The sequence below is a fragment of the Talpa europaea genome (genome assembly GCF_964194135.1).
Source record: "Talpa europaea genome assembly, chromosome: 10".
Lineage (NCBI taxonomy): Eukaryota > Metazoa > Chordata > Mammalia > Eulipotyphla > Talpidae > Talpa > Talpa europaea.
In genome coordinates this window covers 24307001-24324867 of record NC_140077.1, presented here as the reverse complement: position 1 = coordinate 24324867, position 17867 = coordinate 24307001, and the positions used below count along the sequence as shown (strand labels likewise).

Genomic DNA, 17867 nt, shown 5'->3' with positions numbered 1-17867 from the left:
TGGCATTTACCTCTTTATCATCATGACGTCTTCGAATAAATTCTTCTGTGGATTCCAAATAATCAGCTGGTATAAAATGCCTTGGTGATTCTGAATCTTCAAAACAACAAAGTAGAATTAAAACAGGCAAAGATGTAGTGGGACATGAGACTGGGAAAAGATTTCACCTCTTATCCATTGTCATTCATGTTTTTATAGTCATTGACTAATGATCAATAATCAAATTCTGGAAAAAAAAAAAAACAAAAGCAAAAACACCCAAATCCCCCATCCCGCCTTTTGGGTTTACTCTTGAACTAGTTTGATACAAAGAAAACTAATCTGAAGGCAAGTCTGAGAGAGAGCGAGACCTTCTTTGGAAAGTACCCCTACTCAGAGGCGTGCAGGTTCTCACAGGGACACATCGTACATCACACACACACACAGGGCCACCGAGAGAGGCTGCCTCTCAAAAAACCACGGGTGAGTTGGGATTGGTGTAAACCGCAAAGGGATCAAGAGTTCAAATGAACAAATTTCTCAGATGAGCTAAACGGCCAATTTTTCTTTCGAAACAGAGTTTGGTGGTTAGTCTAAATGACATGGGGGTTTGTTTTTAAAGAAGAGCAGCCACTACGAGCCGTGATTAATTGCCAAGCCAAACAAACAGAAAACAAAGGACGGACCAGAAAATGAGCACCAAGGGCACACAGGAGGAGGGGACAAAGCAAGCAAAGTGGAGAGACAGGTGAGGTGAGACTGGGCAAATACACAAAATGCCACCTCCGAGGGTCGTTCCCAGTTCACTTTGTGGGTTGTTGTTCCTGTCCAGGCCGTGGTCTGTGAACGGCACAGAGTTCCCATTATTAAAGGCCCTCAAGCAGTCCTCGGGGACCTCGGGTCTCTGCTGAGGGGGTTCTGAGATCCGGCTCAGCCTGGCCATGGTGTGTCGGGAGGACAGGCGTTTGGGAACTGAGGGTTTCCCCCGAGAGCCGGGCTCGTCCTGGTGGGGCTGACTGGGGAGGTCTGGCTTCTGGCCCTCCGGGGGGCCTGAGAAGTCGCCAGTGGCAGGCTGTCTGGACTGGTGCTGGAGGGGCTTTTTCAACCGGAAAGGGAGGGGGCTCATTAGGTAGATGTTCCTGAGGAGTGTGCTCTTGTCCCCTCTGGAATCCAGGCGCCAGTCAGGCTGCCGGGGGCTCTGCTGCTGCTCATGCTTGCGGATGGTGGTGAAGCGGGTGTATGAAGCCGGGCAGGTGCCCTTGCACTTGTTGAGGCGGTGTTTGGGGAAGTCTCCGTGGACACTGCCACTGCTGCCCTCTCTGCTGTCACTGGAGAGGGTTGAACAGCGGTCAAGGTCGTCAGAGCAGGTAGAGAGGGGCTCAGAGTGCATGAGGCCCCTGAGGCCCAAGGAGGGGTCCACGATATTGCTGCACGAGGGGGAGGCGTAGACCCCCCGGGGGTTCATCCTATCCATCTCCCTGGGCTGCAGCTTGGTCGACTCGAGGAGGGACTCAGCCGAGCGGGCTGCGCTCAGGCCGCTCCGGGCCAACACCGGCATGGGGGACTTGCTCAGCCTCCCGGAAAGGTCCAGGGATGGCATGGACCGGGACCGCTGAATCAACTGCTCAAAAGCTGTGATGCGGGAGGAGACGGTGTGCTTGGGGATGTGTTCCGAGCCCTCCTGGCTGGGGCCCAGGTCACCCCTGGCCAATGCCAGGCCGCTCCTTTCAAAGTGGGAAGCCAGATCGCGCACACTGGAGGAGGTGACAGATCCCGGGAAGAGGCCAGCTCGGTTGATCTGGTGCATGTCCCGGTAGAACATGGAGAACTGGATGCCAACCTTTCTCGAGAGCGGGCAGGGCCGCCTGGCGCTGCTGCCGTACTCTTGCAGGCTCATGGTGCTGCTCGACTTGCTGTCATAATCACGCCGGGAGCGCATGAGCAGGTTCTCGATGCTCCCCCCTACCTGGAGGGGCAGACCTCTCTTGGCATAGTTCAGAGAAGAGGAAACACACAGGTTCTCACAGCTCTGAGCCTTCTCTGATGGCAACAGAACACTCTTCTGTTCCTGCAAAAGAGCACTGGGCGCAGAGAGCCTGGGTTTGAATTTGGAGGGAAGGATTTCCGAAATGCAGGCTTTTGCAGCGGACAGGGGTTTCTTGTGCTTACACACAGGGCCTAACGCATTGCTAGTGTTAACTGTTCGGCTATGGACTGAAGATGAAGAAATCATGTGAGCATTCCCACCTTTACGATCCACTGGAAAGCATGCAGAATAAAATAAATAGACCCATTAGGTTAAAGCCAAAAGCTGCTTAAAAAAAAAAAAAAAAAAGGAGGGGTAACATGCTCGTTTGTCATAAGGGCTTTTTAAAAAAAATTTCCAGTTGATGTCCAGAAGCAAAATAATCTGTGCTGCAAAGCAGGTGCAAAGATGCAACGAAAAAAATGGCCACCCTGCTAGAGTTAGGAAAGGCTACAGCTCAGCTAATTTCTAAGAAAAGGAGTTCAGAACAAAAAGAGAGAAGAGACGCTTTAGGGAGAGCAAGGGTGGGATTCAAAGGAAGGGAAACTATAAATACGAGAAAGAAAAATGGCCGGTGAGAAACTAGAGGGGGTCAGAAGAGGACTCAAAGGCCTGCTTGGGGTCTGACAAGGCAGAACTTGTCCCAGGTGCTGGAGGCTCACCTGCTGCCGGCACCACGACCACAGGTGTGCAGGCCAGAGGCCTGCAGCCTTGCCCAGTTACCTTTAGTGGAGGCCGAGCTGGAGGGTCGCTTGAGCCCACTCAGGCCCTGGAGAGGAATGTCTCCACCTTCCAAGACGCTTTTATAAATCTGCCTCTCGTTCTCCAAGCCAGCGAGATCCCCAGGAGCCCCATCTGATTCCCTCTTCACTGCGTGGAAGTTGGAAGAATATATACTAAGAACAGCATAATTTTAAGAGAGAGGAAAGAAAAAAAATAAAGATGAGAATAGGAGTGACAAATTTAAACATTTCTCTTAAAACACACTTTACCAGCTAAGGACAGAAACACACTTCCTAAGTGTAGGGTAAGGTAAAAGGTATCAGGCTTTTCTGCCCTCCCGCCATCAGGATAGATGAGGGAACCCTGTGATCCTGAGTGCATGCCTGATGGTGGGCACCTGGAGTGGGTACACCTGGGCTGACTGGACTTTTAAGGGTGGCGTCACGGGGACGCCAGCAGCAGCAGAAGCTGAAAGAGAAGCCGAGAAAGAAGCAGCAGAAGCCGAGAGAGAAGCAGAGATCACCGGAGAACCCAGATAGAGCGAAGACTTGCTGGGGGCTGGGAGGCCTGCCAGCCTCCAGGCCCCCCAGCCCCCCTGCCTGCCGTGTACCTGGTCATCCCAATAAAAACCTGCAAAAACCACTGAGGACTCTGACTCCTCCTTTACCCGGTCTGCTGGATCAGAAAACCTGCTCAGTGTCCATCCTGCCCTTACACTAAGCAACCTCATCAAGGACCGTCCCTTCTCGAGGGCACTGGTATTGGAACACCTGGTTCTACAGCAAGACAGCCTCACTGCTCCCTGAATACCCAGGAATCACATCCAAACAGTGCAGTACTCAGTCAAGAGACCGCACTGGTGCTTAGAGGAACTCTGCCCAGGGAGCAAGTGGGGCTCCTAGGAGGGAGAATCTCCCCTGGAAGGAATGTTGGGGGGAGGGAGGAGGCAGGGAAAGGCTGGGGGACTGGAAGGCAGGTGGGCTGAGAGAAGGAAGGAGGAACGAGAAAAGGGAAGGGAAAGGAGAGGGCTGGGAGGAGACCCTGAGGGGAGGGGGAGAGCGGAGGGGAAATAGGAGACCCTGCACCTCCCAGTAATGGGGGCTGGGGGGACCAGTGGCTGCACGTGAGAAGGGGCAGCTGAGAGGAACCTCTGACAAGTAGCCACCCAATACTGGTGACATCAAGTCTCCCAGTCGGATTATTGTTCTGGGTAATTCTTCACAAATGCTGTGGCTGATGGAGCATTAAAATCAATACATACACCCAAAAAAAAAAAAGAGAGAGAGAGAGAGAAAGAAAGAAATTCAACACTGAAAGGAGAAGGCCTTGCTGTCCTGGGTCTCCAGGAAGATCCGTGCCCGGTGAAACCGGAGTCTGGGACTGCACATGCTCCTATTGTCCCAGCCAGATTTTACATCATTCAGACTCTTATGCATGTATTATAAGTCTAAGCTATTGCTCTTTTATATCCTTCGTTTATATTTATCTTGTTGAAATTCTAGGTATTTTTGCAAGTTACCACAAATCCTTTTTGGAATGAGGTGGGGCACAGCAAAAATTAAGAGCATTTACTCACAGAACCTCTCCCTTCCCCTAATGCCAGTTTTCTATGCCTTCATCCACTAAAACACAGACACATGGATGACGGATGGTCAGTCTCTCTCTCTCTTTCTCTCTCTCTCTCTCTCTCTCAGATAAGTGAGTGGCCCCTTTCTTACAAAAGTACTCAGGTTTCCCTTCAAGCCTGCTGAAGTCAGCTTACTGGTATCAAATGGATTTTTTATCTCTGAAGATGCACATGGCACGATGGAGTCTCTTCATGCTGTATCTCACTATGGATACCATCAAGTGTATAGAAACACTTAAGGAATGGTAAGAGGGAGCCCCCATGTGTGACCGCCCCATCACTGAGTCTATAAGGGACACAGAGCTGTATTTGCTTAAACACAACTACCCACCTCATTCCCTCTCCCCACCCCATCAACGATGGAACTATTTCAGCAGCCTCTGGTCCCCACAGTCACAGGGAACAATGAAATGACACCCCTGCACACCCTCTGGACATGAGTCCTAGGTGGACACACTATGGTAGACACCCAGTGATCACTTTTTTCATTTTCAGAGAAGGAAGTAAGGCACTGAGGCAAGTTAGTGGAAGAGCTAGAACTCAAGTCCCATCTCCAGGCGCTGTCGGGTGTTCTCAGCTGCTACGTGGCGTGCTGCCCTACAACAGAGCCCGCGGGCAGGCCACAGCCTGGAGGTGCCCTCTCCTGCACCACAGAGCCAGACACAAGGACAAGACCTGCTACCCATGCAGTTTTGCAGATTCCTGCTTCTGCCTGCAGGGGTGCTGGGAGATTTCCTCCCTCTACTCCCAACCCCTAGGTTCTGACTGATAAAAGCCCTCGATTCTTGCTAGAGGGCTACAGGAATCCTGAGGTGACCTGCGGTGGTGGCCATGTACACCAACTTAAATAAAGGTAAGTTCATTTAAATGGACTTTCACTTTGAATTTCCTAATTAAAAATAAATCTACCCTTTTTTCTAAATTTCCCTTTCATAGTCCATCCTCTTCATTTTGGTTGTATTTTCTGATTTTGTCCTTCAGTTTAATTCCATATTTCCTTTTTGTACAACCCCAAATGCAAAAAGATTCATGCACAGATAGATGGCCTTTAGCCTTATCAACCGATACCGCAGCTGAGATGCATTCAGTGAGGGGACAATCTCTAATACCCTGTTCCCCGTGGTTTGGGGCAACCAGATTCCCCTTAGCTTTGGAGAGTGAACTTCTACCGAGAAGCACTTCTATAAGAACTTGCTGTCATGTGAAGGGCCTCAGCTCCAGTCAGAACTTCCAACCTGATCTCTTTCCTCTTAACTTTGTTCTCTCATGATTCTCGGCTGTCACAGGTTGCCTGACCTCACACCTCTCTACCTCACCAGTCATCAGAACTCATACTCCCACTCGGTCACCACATGTTCTGGCTTTATTCCACCCGTTGGCACCCTTTTCCCCTGCCCTCCCACCAGAATGATGAACCAGCACTCAGGAAACCTCTCTAGGAGGATTTGCTATATAGCCAGTTGAAAAAAGCAAGCCAACGTGCTTTTTTCAGATGTGTAACCCTTTGCACCTGAGGTGCTCCTGTTTAAAAATCATATCTGAAAGTTCTGGAAAAGTGTTTTTTTTTTTTTTTTTTAAAAAGATCTATTTATTTATGCATACAAGAACTGGGATGTAAGCCAGAGATGTGGGGGTGAAAGGATTCACCAGAGACAGATTGGGAAGCGTAACAGACAGACCGGCTGAAATACATGGTTGAGGGGGCACTGGGTGAGACAGGAGAGGTCTGCTGTGCCATGTGGGTCAGCTCCTTGGCCGCCCAGAGATTGAACTAGTGCTGCGATGGCTGGCAATAGCTTGATAGCGCTGTCTTTAACCAATGCGCCACCAGGGAGGCCCTAGAACAGTGCTTTTAATTTATTATCCCCACAGACTGGAAGGACAGATACCTTTGTCCCATTGCATCAAAGTGGAAACTGAGGACAAGAGTGGTGAAGGCATCTGCTGGAGGTCGCAGAGTTGCTGGATCATTGCTATGTTCAAACAGATCCAAGGAAAGCAGCCTGGCGCAGCAGGCCGACTGGGAAGAGCCCAGTCAGAATTAGCACCTACTGAGCCCTTAACAAAACAGGCTCAGTTCAGAAGCTCGGCTCTGAACATTCTGGGTGGAGTCCGTTTTCAGAAGGAGCAAGCCAAGAAGAGTCACTGCGGAGAACTCACCCCCTGGCTAAGACGCAGAGTTGGCTGCTGAGTTTCAAGGGGATTCAACAAAAACATACTCACTGGAAGAATAAAGTGAGAGAACAGAGCGATCATCTTAGGGCCAACTGTTTCCAATTGTGCTAACGGGCGGGCTCTGAAGGAGGCGTGGGTGGGGTCCTGGCAGGCTGCTCCGACAAAGAATGTGGATCAGCTGAGGTAAACCCGCCCATTTAAAAACTTGGAAACCATATGTTCCTCTCATTTGCAAAACTAATAGGCACAGTGAGACTGTACAACAACAAAAATCCACCTTCACACCTGTAATCTAGAGAGAATTGGCTTTTGAACTCCAGACTTAATTGCCTACTAGACATCTTCACCTGCATGATCCTTAGCATCTTCAACCCACCATGTCCCAAAGCAAACCCAGCTTTTCCTTTACCCCCATCATACAGGCCAGAAAGCCCAGACAATCAAACTCCCTGCTCCCCTCTTCTTGTTCCCCAAAACTAATCAGTCACTGGGGCCTGCTTACTCCCTATCCTTGACACAACTCACATTAACCACTTGCCCTTGGGAGTGTGGTGTCACTACCACACCCCTGCTGCTCACTCACACTTCTGCAGGAAGCACACCATCACCCCCAGATCCCAGTCCTTACTGCCTGCAATCATCTCTGCAAATCACTGCCAGTGATATTTCTAAAAAAGATTTCAGGTCATTCCACTGCTCATTTTATTCATTCGACAAATATTTATTACGCACACCTACTAGGTGTCAAGCACTCTCAGCTAAGTGGGAATGGACAGGAAACAAAGAATTTCCAACCTTGGGGAGTTTACTGTTTGTAGGGTAAAGAAAATATCAGGCTTTTCTGCCCTTCCGCCATCAGGATAGATGATGGATCCTTGTCCTGAATGCATGCCTGATGGCGGGCACCTGGAATAGGGTGTGGGCATGGGTAGATGGGATTCAGCTGAGCTGAGACACTGCTTTTAAGGGCGGCGTCATGGGGACGCCAGCAGCAGAAGCAGCAGCAGCCCCAGCCAGCAGCAGCAGAACCGAAAGAGAAGCCGAGAAGCAGCAGAACGAACGCTAGAGAGCCCAGATAGAGTGAAGACTTGCTGGGGGCTGGAAGGCCTGCCAGCCTCCCAGCCAGCACCCCTGCCTGCCATATGCCTGGTGAACCCCAATAAAAGACCTGCAAAACCACTGAGGACTCTGACTCCTCCTTTACCCGGTCTGCATAGGATCAGAAAACCTGCACTGTGCCCGGTCCTGCCCCTTACAATTGGCGTAAGTCGGCAAGATCCATGCAGACGGGTATTGGAGCCCTCGGAAGACCTGGAGGGACTAAGGAGAACAGACTATTTGCCTGTGATGACGCTGGAGGTGCCATGGCGGCACAGAAGGTGGATACGGTCCGGAGCTGTGGGACGAGACCTCTCATGGAGGAGACGCCCGAGAGGACCAGGCAACGACACTGGAAAGGACCAGCCAACGACACCAGAAAGGACCAGCCAATGACCCCTGAGGCAGCAGGCCATTGCTGACGCAGGGAGAGGCCAATGGACTCGAAATGATGGACTGATGGACTGACATTCCCGCCAGAAGGCGGAGGACCTTGCAGGTTGATATGTTTTGGGACCCTGGGGCTGGAACAGTTTTGTTTGTAAACCCGAAGAGATGGGAATCTGGGGGTGGCCAGTGGGCATAGATGGCCAAAAGCAGCCTGTGCATGCCCAGCAGCCAGGTGGAGGAGAAAAGCCAACTAAGTAGGCAAAAGCTGGTACTGATGCTAAGTTGAGAAGCCCTAAGCGGCTGTTAAGCAGCCTGGGTATGCTGAAGAACTGTGAGTCTCGTAAAATCACCTGTGGGTGATGCCCTGCTCATTCTTGAGTGAGGGTGAGGAGCTGAGGAACCTGTCCTTGGGGGACGGGTGGGGAACGTGGCTTGGGGTGGAGCCCAAGCCGAATGCAGAGTTTGGATCCCGACCCATGTGCTTGTGCAGTGGGTTGGCCTGAGTGCAGGGGTCTGCGAGTCGCATGGGTGGCCATGAAGGCCGAGTGTTGGAGTGACTGCAGACAGAAACCCTGAGGGTTGGCGATTACCCCCAACAGAATAAAATTGCCAATCCCAGAGCTAGTGCATCCTGGGGGTGGATGCTGTGTGTGGCTTGTAGCCGAGACTACAGCCAGACAAGGCCAGGAAGCCTGACGGCTCCTGGTGTGATATAGTAGATGCCATGAGTGATTCCCCTTCCTCGTATGAGCAGTGACTTCGGCAGCAGATTTGGTGGCTCATCTGCTGGTACCAACAATTGTCTTTTGCACTAGGTTGGTGCCCTGCCTGGACTTATTTGTGTTCTGTTGTATTTTATTGTGATGTATTTGCTTTTGTGGGCCATGGCTGCACTGTTTGTTTGCTTAAAAAATTGTATATATATAGACTATATGGCAGAAAACCCTGAGGGGGTGGACTGTAGGGTAAAGAAAATATCTGGCTTTTCTGCCCTTCCGCCATCAGGATAGATGATGGATCCTTGTCCTGAATGCATGCCTGATGGCGGGCACCTGGAATAGGGTGTGGGCATGGGTAGATGGGATTCAGCTGAGCTGAGACACTGCTTTTAAGGGCGGCGTCACGGGGACGCCAGCAGCAGAAGCAGCAGCAGCCCCAGCCAGCAGCAGCAGAACCGAAAGAGAAGCCGAGAAGCAGCAGAACGAACGCTAGAGAGCCCAGATAGAGTGAAGACTTGCTGGGGGCTGGAAGGCCTGCCAGCCTCCCAGCCCCCCAGCCAGCACCCCTGCCTGCCATATGCCTGGTGAACCCCAATAAAAGACCTGCAAAACCACTGAGGACTCTGACTCCTCCTTTACCCAGTCTGCATGGGATCAGAAAACCTGCACTGTGCCCGGTCCTGCCCCTTACACTGTTCAAAACCATTTGTTGTTTTGAGGGAAAAAAATGAACTTCTTAACTGTGGCTTTGGGGGAAGGAGTCTAGACAATCTAGAGGGCAGTTTCATTTATAGCCTTTTGTAACACATAGCAAAAATCTGCTGTATTTATAATATGCTAGTATTCATTTTTTTACTTTCTGCTCTTCTACAGCTTTCCTTTCCTCTTCTCCAAAACAGAGGTCCCTCTTTCCTGGGGCTCCATCATTGTATTTACCACACTGGATTCTGATTGTTATTTACAAGTCTGTCTCCCCCTTATATGCTGAGTCCTCTGAGGGCAGGCACTTACTTTATTAATCTTTGCAAGGCTGGTGCCTAGCACTACTTGCTCCATAAATATCAGTGGAATAAATGACTCTATAAAATTAAATGCCCACATACATATAGATTTCGGACACATTTTTAAGGCCAAGAGGGGTCTCTGATATTTCATATGGTTCCCCAGGTAATGATTTGAGATTTGACCTTAAGTCAGATTAAGGGGAAAGTGTGTTTTCTCTAGGGCACCGTCATTCTCTTAGGAAAGGGCAGCTTGCCCTTGAGTGCCACCTTCTGGCCAACAAGAGTAAAGCTCTTTGGTCAGGCAAAAAATGGAGTACTGTTGAGCAATGCTGAAATGAGAATAGTGAAAATAAGGAGCAGCTAAACTGTTGATTTATGGCTCTGATAACTGTATGGAGGTAAAATACAAAATTGAACATGCACTGTGGTTGCAGCTATAAAAAATATATCATGAGAGGTAGTTGCATTAGGATTCGGAATAATAGGACTCGGCACTCTATTCCCAGGTTATTTTAATGTTGTGAGAGGGGATCATGGTAATAAAATTCTAAATGGCAGTTCAAGATATGAAAGTGAATTCAGAACAACACCCTCACTTCTCCAATGATGACAAGTTTTTGAACCTGGGCCATCTCTGGCTTCTCTCTCCTCAGTTCTTGGGTAAGTCAAGTCTTGCTAGCGTTTCTTTCAGCTGGTTATTCCCACTCATGCAGTGAGGGGCCCAGACTCAGTTCACAAGTTGGCTGCCTCAGTGCAAGGGAGTTCCATGTGGTTAATGAAGACTTATAGATGTACTCACTCAGCAAATATTTATTATGTACTCGCCTTATGTGTCAGGCGCTGCATATAAGCTGGCTCCTCACCAATTCCAAATATGGAAAAATCTTATTTGAACAAACTGGGAGAAAACCAAGCCTGAATTACTGAAAAATCCCCAAATAGTTGAACAGCAGGAAGAGGAAACTCATTTATCTCTGCCAAGTCTTTCATGAGAGCTAGGCTACGGCTGAAAAAATGGAATCTACAGAGACCTATTTTGATGATATAGAATGCTGGGTAAATTGCACATCAAATATCTTCACATTCACAAATACCCAGTGTCTGAAAGCAATATGCTCTTTTAAGCAGTTCGTACTAGTTCGGTTCAGTCCTGCTAACACAATAACACAAATAGTTGCTTACACTGTTTGTTTAGTTACTCAAAAAACCCCAGGAAATCTTAGCATGCTTTCTGTTAATTTATTACACAATTTTGAATTAGTATGTTGCAGGTGAAGCATGAATCAGTAAGTCCAGGTGAAACAATGTTTACTGCTGACATCAGCCCTCTGAACTAGAACTTTTGTACTCTGGCTATCATGCTGCCACACACCAGTTGTGGAACTTGGGTGTTACACTGCCTTTAGTGTCTATTTCTTCACCTCAAAAATGGTGATCAGAAACGACATCTGATCCAGGAATGCTGAGAGGATTAAATGAGGCAAAGTACATACGATGCTAAGCATAGGACTGGCACATAGTCAGTGGTCAGTAAATTACAATTATTATTTCATTCAAGACCTGTGCTCCTAACCTGGACAGCCTGTGGGAGTTGCTTTCTCTTCTAAACACTTTTTAAACCTTATAGTCTACTTCATTTATTTGCTACTTAGTTTATTTATTTACTAACATCTATGTATTGTTCCCCAAACTATTAAGGGACTACATCTTATGTTCCCATTGTAATAGCTAGCATGGTGCTTCAGATCCAGCAGAGTTAAAGAATTCAGTCACTCAAGGTAGCAGGGAGGTGGAGGGAGGCCGGGTAGGGGCCAGACAGCTGGGTTAGGGTTAGGGTTGTATAGCCCAGAAAACAGCAAGGGCAGGGAGAGACTGGTGCAGAGACCCCAAGCAGTCAGACGACAGAACTGATAAGCTTTGTCACTTGTCTCAAGAAACAGGTGGCCTCAGGGACCGAGGAGTGAGGAGTTCGCTGGGAGCTGTGGTCTGGGAGAAGTCCTTTATATGCCGATGGCCTGAAGTCATCTGCTGAGTTTCACCTCTGAAAACACTTTCCTGGGACCTCGGAGGCCTAGTTATCATCCTTGGAGCTGAAGTCATGGTTCAGCTAGCTCTTTAAAAACAGTGAGCCTCACAGTGCTGAGACTTAACCCCTTGTACCACCAGGGAGGCTTCTGGCCCACACTCCAGCTCTTGTATGCATAACTTAAAAAATCTTAAAAAAAATAAAAATAAAAACAGTGAGTCTCAGATCCCAGCTTGGAGGAAGAAAAAGGAGGGGTCCCAACTGACTCGTGTGTGAGTTTTGAGGACTCTCATTGGAGGCTAATCACAACCCCAGGGTACATGCAGTTACACTCGGCTTTCTCCAAGATGGATCTGTCCTCCAGCACTATCCTGTGTCAGCTTCTCGAGTGACTTCTCCTTATCCTCTGGGGTATATTAATACATATAGAAAAAAATTAACAGAGTGGATCTAGCTAGAGATTTGGTCCCTACCCTCTGAAATACTCTAATCCCAGCTGATGGACTTTCAAATCAAACCACTCTTTCAAAATGTTTTCTTTGGCAAGATAGGCAGGACATGCCCAAGTGGCTGTAATATCTGCCTAAATATGAGCATTCAGACTGAGTCAGGCTTTTATTTGAACAGGTGAACTTTACACATTGTGGATTTACCCAACCCCAAAGGAACAGGCACTAATTGTGCCTTTCCTCCTTGTCCTAGTTCAGAGGAGACGCAGATAGGGTGATAAGGAGAGGATCCTGCCAGAACAAGGTCCCAATCTATATTGGTGCCCGTACAGATGCCTTAGAGAGACGCAATCCTTGCCCTGAAGGAGTGTGCTTTATTAGCAGTCATAAGAATACAGCAATAAGAGTACAGGAATACAATTCGGGGTATACAGCAACAGAAGGAAGTGCCACAGAGGCGCTAACATGAGACTGGGAATGAGGCAGGGTCCATTAATACAAGAGAGACGCTCGCTATTTACCATGTGGGGGCGTGCGAGCGGGTTTTTAGCTGGGATAATAGCTGCGTGGCCAAAAACTGAGAAAAGTTAATCTGGCAGAGGAGTCAGATGGTTTGGGGGAGGGGAAGGGATTGGGTTTACCCCAGAAGAAGTGAGGGTGTGGGTGTGCACAGTCCTGGCAGAATATGAGACTTGATATGGGGAAATGAATTCACATCTCTGAGAATCAGACAAGCCAGTGCCCTCGCAGGCCCCTCTTCCTGTGACAGATCCAACCAAGGACTCCTCCCCAACCCACCCCTCACTTTCACACAAGATGGGGCTATCTCAGTCACAGCCCCTCCTCCCCAGGAATCAGTGAATGGGTAGAAAGACAAAAAAAAAAAAAAAAAAAAAAAAAACCTCACATTCTGAACGTAAAGATGCCAACACAGGAAAAAATTGAACAAAGGCAATATGAACCATCACAAAATAACTTGAGGCGGTTAAAAAGAAAAATAATTAAATCGCTACTTATCACATCATCTGAAACCACTAGACTGCTTCAAATAAAACACACTTGCGCCCAAAACACAAGCCTCTTCCCATTTCTGACATTTAATACATTAAGCCACGTAAACAGTGACAACTTACTATCCAGGAGGCTCTGAAGAAATTTCCGGAGCAGGGCTGACAGCGGAGCTCTGTAAATGTCAAGAAAAAACAAAACAAGAGTGTAGATGATTTATTTTGACTTAGATGTTTTAAGCCCAGGGGCAAAGAAAGTCTTCCCTCTCTATTCCCACTTTAGGTGAGGCCTCTGGGAGGCAGGGCTCTGTCTTTGGGAGGAGGGTGTCCGGCCAGGGTCTCTCTCCTTCTCTGGTCTTTTGCCTTCTGGCGGCTGCAGCCACGTGGGGCAGGGGTGGGGGTGGTGGTCAAGAGGTGGCTTCCCTGCTTTAGGGATGGATCTTCCATCTCAGGCCCCTGGCGGCCAGCCCTCCATTTGACAACATGCATTCGAGATGAGGGTAGCACAACACCCCAGCCCTCAAGCCCCACTGCCAAGCCCACCACAGACTCCTTCATGCACCCCAGAAGCCACATCCAGAGAAAGGGTCACCCAACACTTTCGGTACAGATGTACAAAAATGCACTTTGAGAGCCCATTCTCTGTTGAGATCATTTGCTTATCCCTGCAGTTTTAAAAGTATGGAAATGGGAAGAAATTCAGTTTCACACACCTATTACTGATCATTTCAGTCTGAGTCGGGGAACATAAAATTACAGGCCACTCCACAAAGGGAAGAAAACAATGAGCCAAGGGGCACATGCAGAGGAAAAACAACCTAGCTATGCAGCTAAGGGTGTCTGTTGTTTTAGAAATAAAAAGGCAAAGGGTTCAATATATTTGTTTTAAAAATAATGTGGTAGTTGAATATATCAATGTAAAAGTTAACTTTATGGACACTCCTAGCTCTAATAATGACCACTTGAAGGAAAATGAGCTCGGTGGAGAAGAGCTACTTGAAGGGGAAGGAGGAAAAAAAAATACCAGTGAAAGAAAAGGAAGAGATTGTGAAAGTGGGGGAAGGAGATGACAGGGAGGGGAGGCAGCCATCATTTGGGGCTCCGCTACCAGACACCCTGCCTGCCTGCTGAACCGCTTCCCCTCAACCTGCTGTCTCTCCTTTCATTTCTGAGGGCCCCTCTGTCCAGGTCCCTCCTCTCCTCCTGGGGGCCCAGCTCTTACCTCAGCATTCTTCCTCACAGCCCTGTGCCCTACAGGTCTCTCCGCTCTTGCTGACCCTTGGCTCCAGCTGGAAGATGATGCTCTGGGCCCCACCTGGAAACATCTTTGCTGGACGCTAATGAGCTTGCTGGGAACACCCACTTCCTGCCTTCCACCACCCCGTTTTCAACCAGGGCTGTGCCCCCCGGGGGGGGGGGGCCTGATTCTTCTTCCCACACTCCAGCTCCCACCCAGCAACCTCCAACATTTTTAGAAGCCTGTCTGTTACCAAATGCACTGATTTTGCCTCAGAGTTTATTTCTGGGGGCTTCTCTGGAGGAAGTTTTTCTGTCTTTCTCCTCTCCTTCCGTCACCCCCATTTCCTCCTCCCTCCCTGCACTGTCCTTGCTCTGACACCCCTTTCCTGTTCAGTGTCACCCCACCTCCCCAGTGGTTGTTGATCTCTCATCCCTTTTGCTCAACAGGATCCTCCTTCACTCATCTACTCCCAGGGCTTCCCCCGCGCTGCTCCAACAGACTCTGCAAGCCCCTCTCTCGTTGACTGTTCCCGTAGGTTTCTAAGTCTGTTGGATATTCCCTGTTTGATACCCAACACCTCAAAAGTCAACGAGCCAAAATGAATCCCAGCTTACCTCAACATCGATTTTCTCCCCATCCTTCTTACGAAGCCCCTATTCTTTTAGCTGCCTGACCAAACCCTCGAGGTACCCCTCAACTTTTTTGTTCTTCATGCCAATTAAAATTCCCACTGTTTTCCTATGTGACCTCTACCCTCCCCCGCCCCCCATGCTGGTGGCACGTGAGCACAGGGCTCACCTCTCCACACCTGGGCTGCCAGACCCAGCCTCGAGCGCGGGAGGTGCTCCCTTCGCTTCATCCTTGGCTTGAGAGCAAAGCCATCCCTTGAGTCATACTTTTAGAGCCTCAGGGTCAACTTTTTTTCCTAAACCCACCAAATTATCTGTATTATTACCTCCCCAAATGATCTGTAACAGCTAAGCTTGTCTCCTTTATCCCTTTAATGCATCCTACCCATGCTCACTCGTGGCTCTTCACCATGCCTCGAAGGGATGCCTCCTCCCTAGGTTCCACCTGTCCTTTCTCGGCTCCACTTGTGAGCAGCTTTCCCTGATTTTCCACCAGAGTTCTCTCTCTGCTGGCACTCAGGGCAGATTGCATTATCATTTAGCATATCATTAGCACATATTCATTTAGCTCTTACAGGCACGGCTGGAGAGCTTTATTTATGTGTGAGTGAGCGGGCATGGGCATGAAGGCAAAATCCACTTAAAAATCTCCCTCAGCACCTGTCAGACTAACGGGCAGCAGGTAACAGGACAATGTGAAGATTCATTTGAGCATCAGATACTTCTTTACGCCTGCCGTGTCCTGGGCAAAGCTCTGGGTACTGGAAGCAGTCTCGGCCCCTGGGGATTTGCAGTTAATGCAGTAGCTCCCTAGCTGCCTTCTAGACCCGCCCTATTTGAGACTGCTTTGAAAAGTGCCCCTTCCCGTTTGTTTTTTGACTCATCTCTAATCTCAGCGTCCCTGTCCTGCCTGAGCTTCATTCAGTACCTACCTGCAGCCCTCTCCTCTCACTCAGAGCTAGCACAGCCACAGCTGGTTCCACTCTTTCCTGGGTGCCCACCTTCCCCACCCATCACCTGTCTGCCTCTATTGGGTGCACTCTGCTTACCTTTTTGTGCTTCCTCCCATTTCTGAAGGGATCCTGGGCCTAACTGCTGACCTCTGATGGCTACGTCATCCTTCAGGAACTCTGGTTTCTCCACTCCCCTCCCCCAATCTGCTTGCAGTTTGCTGGAGTCTGACTTTCTCATCCAGTCCTCGCAGGCTGCTGCCAGCATGCCCTGGTTTAGTTGTCCCTCCCCTGGTTTGAGTCTCTAGCACCAAAATGACTTTGTATCCAACCCTCCTTGTCATAGTTCTACTTAAAAATCCCATGATTAATATTTTCCACTTTTCCTGCCAGTCTGTGGACCTTCCTGGCCTCTGCAGCAGCGTCTATATTCCTTTTTTATTTTCTATAAAAATACCCTTTCCTTAGAAGTAGCTCCTTTGTTTTGTCAGGGAGCCCTAGGAAGCATTTATCTAAACATTTAGTATTTTTTTTCCCCTTAGAAACCCATTTACCTTGGACTCTCTTTCTTTCTTTCTGATATAGCCTTTAAAAACCACACGGATGTAGCACCCTTTAAAAATAACAGTGCAGGTTGAGTTTCAAATGCCTGTTTGTGGCCAGATCATCTGGCCTCTGGAGTGCATTTTTTTTTTTTCATTGAGAACTTTCTGACCTTTCAAATTACAAATACTATGACTCTGCCAGTGCCAGGGACGCAGCGGCACTCCCAGCACCGCTGCTGCGCTTTGAAAATGATCTCTGAGGTTGGTATCTCCCAGGGCTGCAAAGGCAACAAGGAAATTGCCCCAAAAATGGCTCTTTGAAAATTCAGAGAAGGTATACAGGGGCAAAGGAAGGGAACTTAAAAGGATCACCCCTGAAAGCAGAGGAAGAGAAAGGAGGATAGGGGAGGAGTTTAAAGCACCAGCCACCCCCCATGTGTTTGACAAATCCCCCTTTAGGAAGATGCCAAGCTCCAGATCCAGGCAAAAATGAAGCTGTGGGGAGAGGAAGGTGAAGCAGGAGTCAGAAAGCCATGCAGATTCAGAATAACCAGCATAACCATTCATTGCCTCGACTACGTAGAAAACCATAGAACCAAGAAGAAAACAAAACAGCTGGAAAAGAAACGGATGGCACGAGAAAAATAGGGAAATACCTGTGACAGGTCTGCCCTGGGTGCTTTATTAAGCGTCTCCATTTTTCCTAAATCTGCCTCTAACTCTGTTTGGTAGAGGTTGAGATCTTTTTCTAGATTAGTCTGGTTCAAGAAAGAAAAGATGGGAAAGCATGTTTTAGTTTAGAGGAAAGGAAGAGGAATGGAAGGTTAAGTTTGAAACATGAATCTGTTTTAGTGTTAAACTTTACTAAGGCAGAGATGGCATGACTAAAACACAAGAACTCACTAGAAATCAGTTAAGGACAAGAAAACGGAATGCAACATTAGGCATAGAAAATATAATCCCGAAGAAACCAGAGCTCCAAACTCTATTCTACTTGCTAAAGAGAAGAACTACAGATACCATAAAACCTACCTTTCAGGAAACCCCTATTTTTCACTCATTTCAGAAAATGGTGACTGCGACAAATACTACATCAGGAGAATAAACAATTGCTTTAAAAACCTCTAAACATTAGTATAAGCCTTAGAGTCTTTGTAACATGTTTTATCACCAAGCCAAAAAAAAAAAAAAAAAAGTTATCAAGTTAAAAAAAAAAGTAGTTTAAGAAAATAAAAGGAAAAAAGCCCCACGACACACTCGCACTAACCAGGCTAGGAGCA

The 17867-nt window shown here is 48.3% G+C and overlaps 1 protein-coding gene across 1 annotated transcript in view; it reads right to left on the bottom strand.

Annotated features, from left to right (window-relative positions):
* The window catches only part of SORBS1 (sorbin and SH3 domain containing 1), a gene marked incomplete at both ends in the record, with an annotated part of 115844 nt that overhangs the window by 31399 nt on the left and 66578 nt on the right, over positions 1-17867 (bottom strand). Inside the window, 5 exons of the mRNA XM_084245423.1 lie at positions 11-96; positions 763-2238; positions 2729-2901; positions 13350-13399; positions 17244-17345. Of these exons, the coding sequence (XP_084101549.1) occupies positions 11-96; positions 763-2238; positions 2729-2901; positions 13350-13399; positions 17244-17345 (1887 nt within the window). The remainder of the gene's footprint in view (positions 1-10; positions 97-762; positions 2239-2728; positions 2902-13349; positions 13400-17243; positions 17346-17867) is intronic.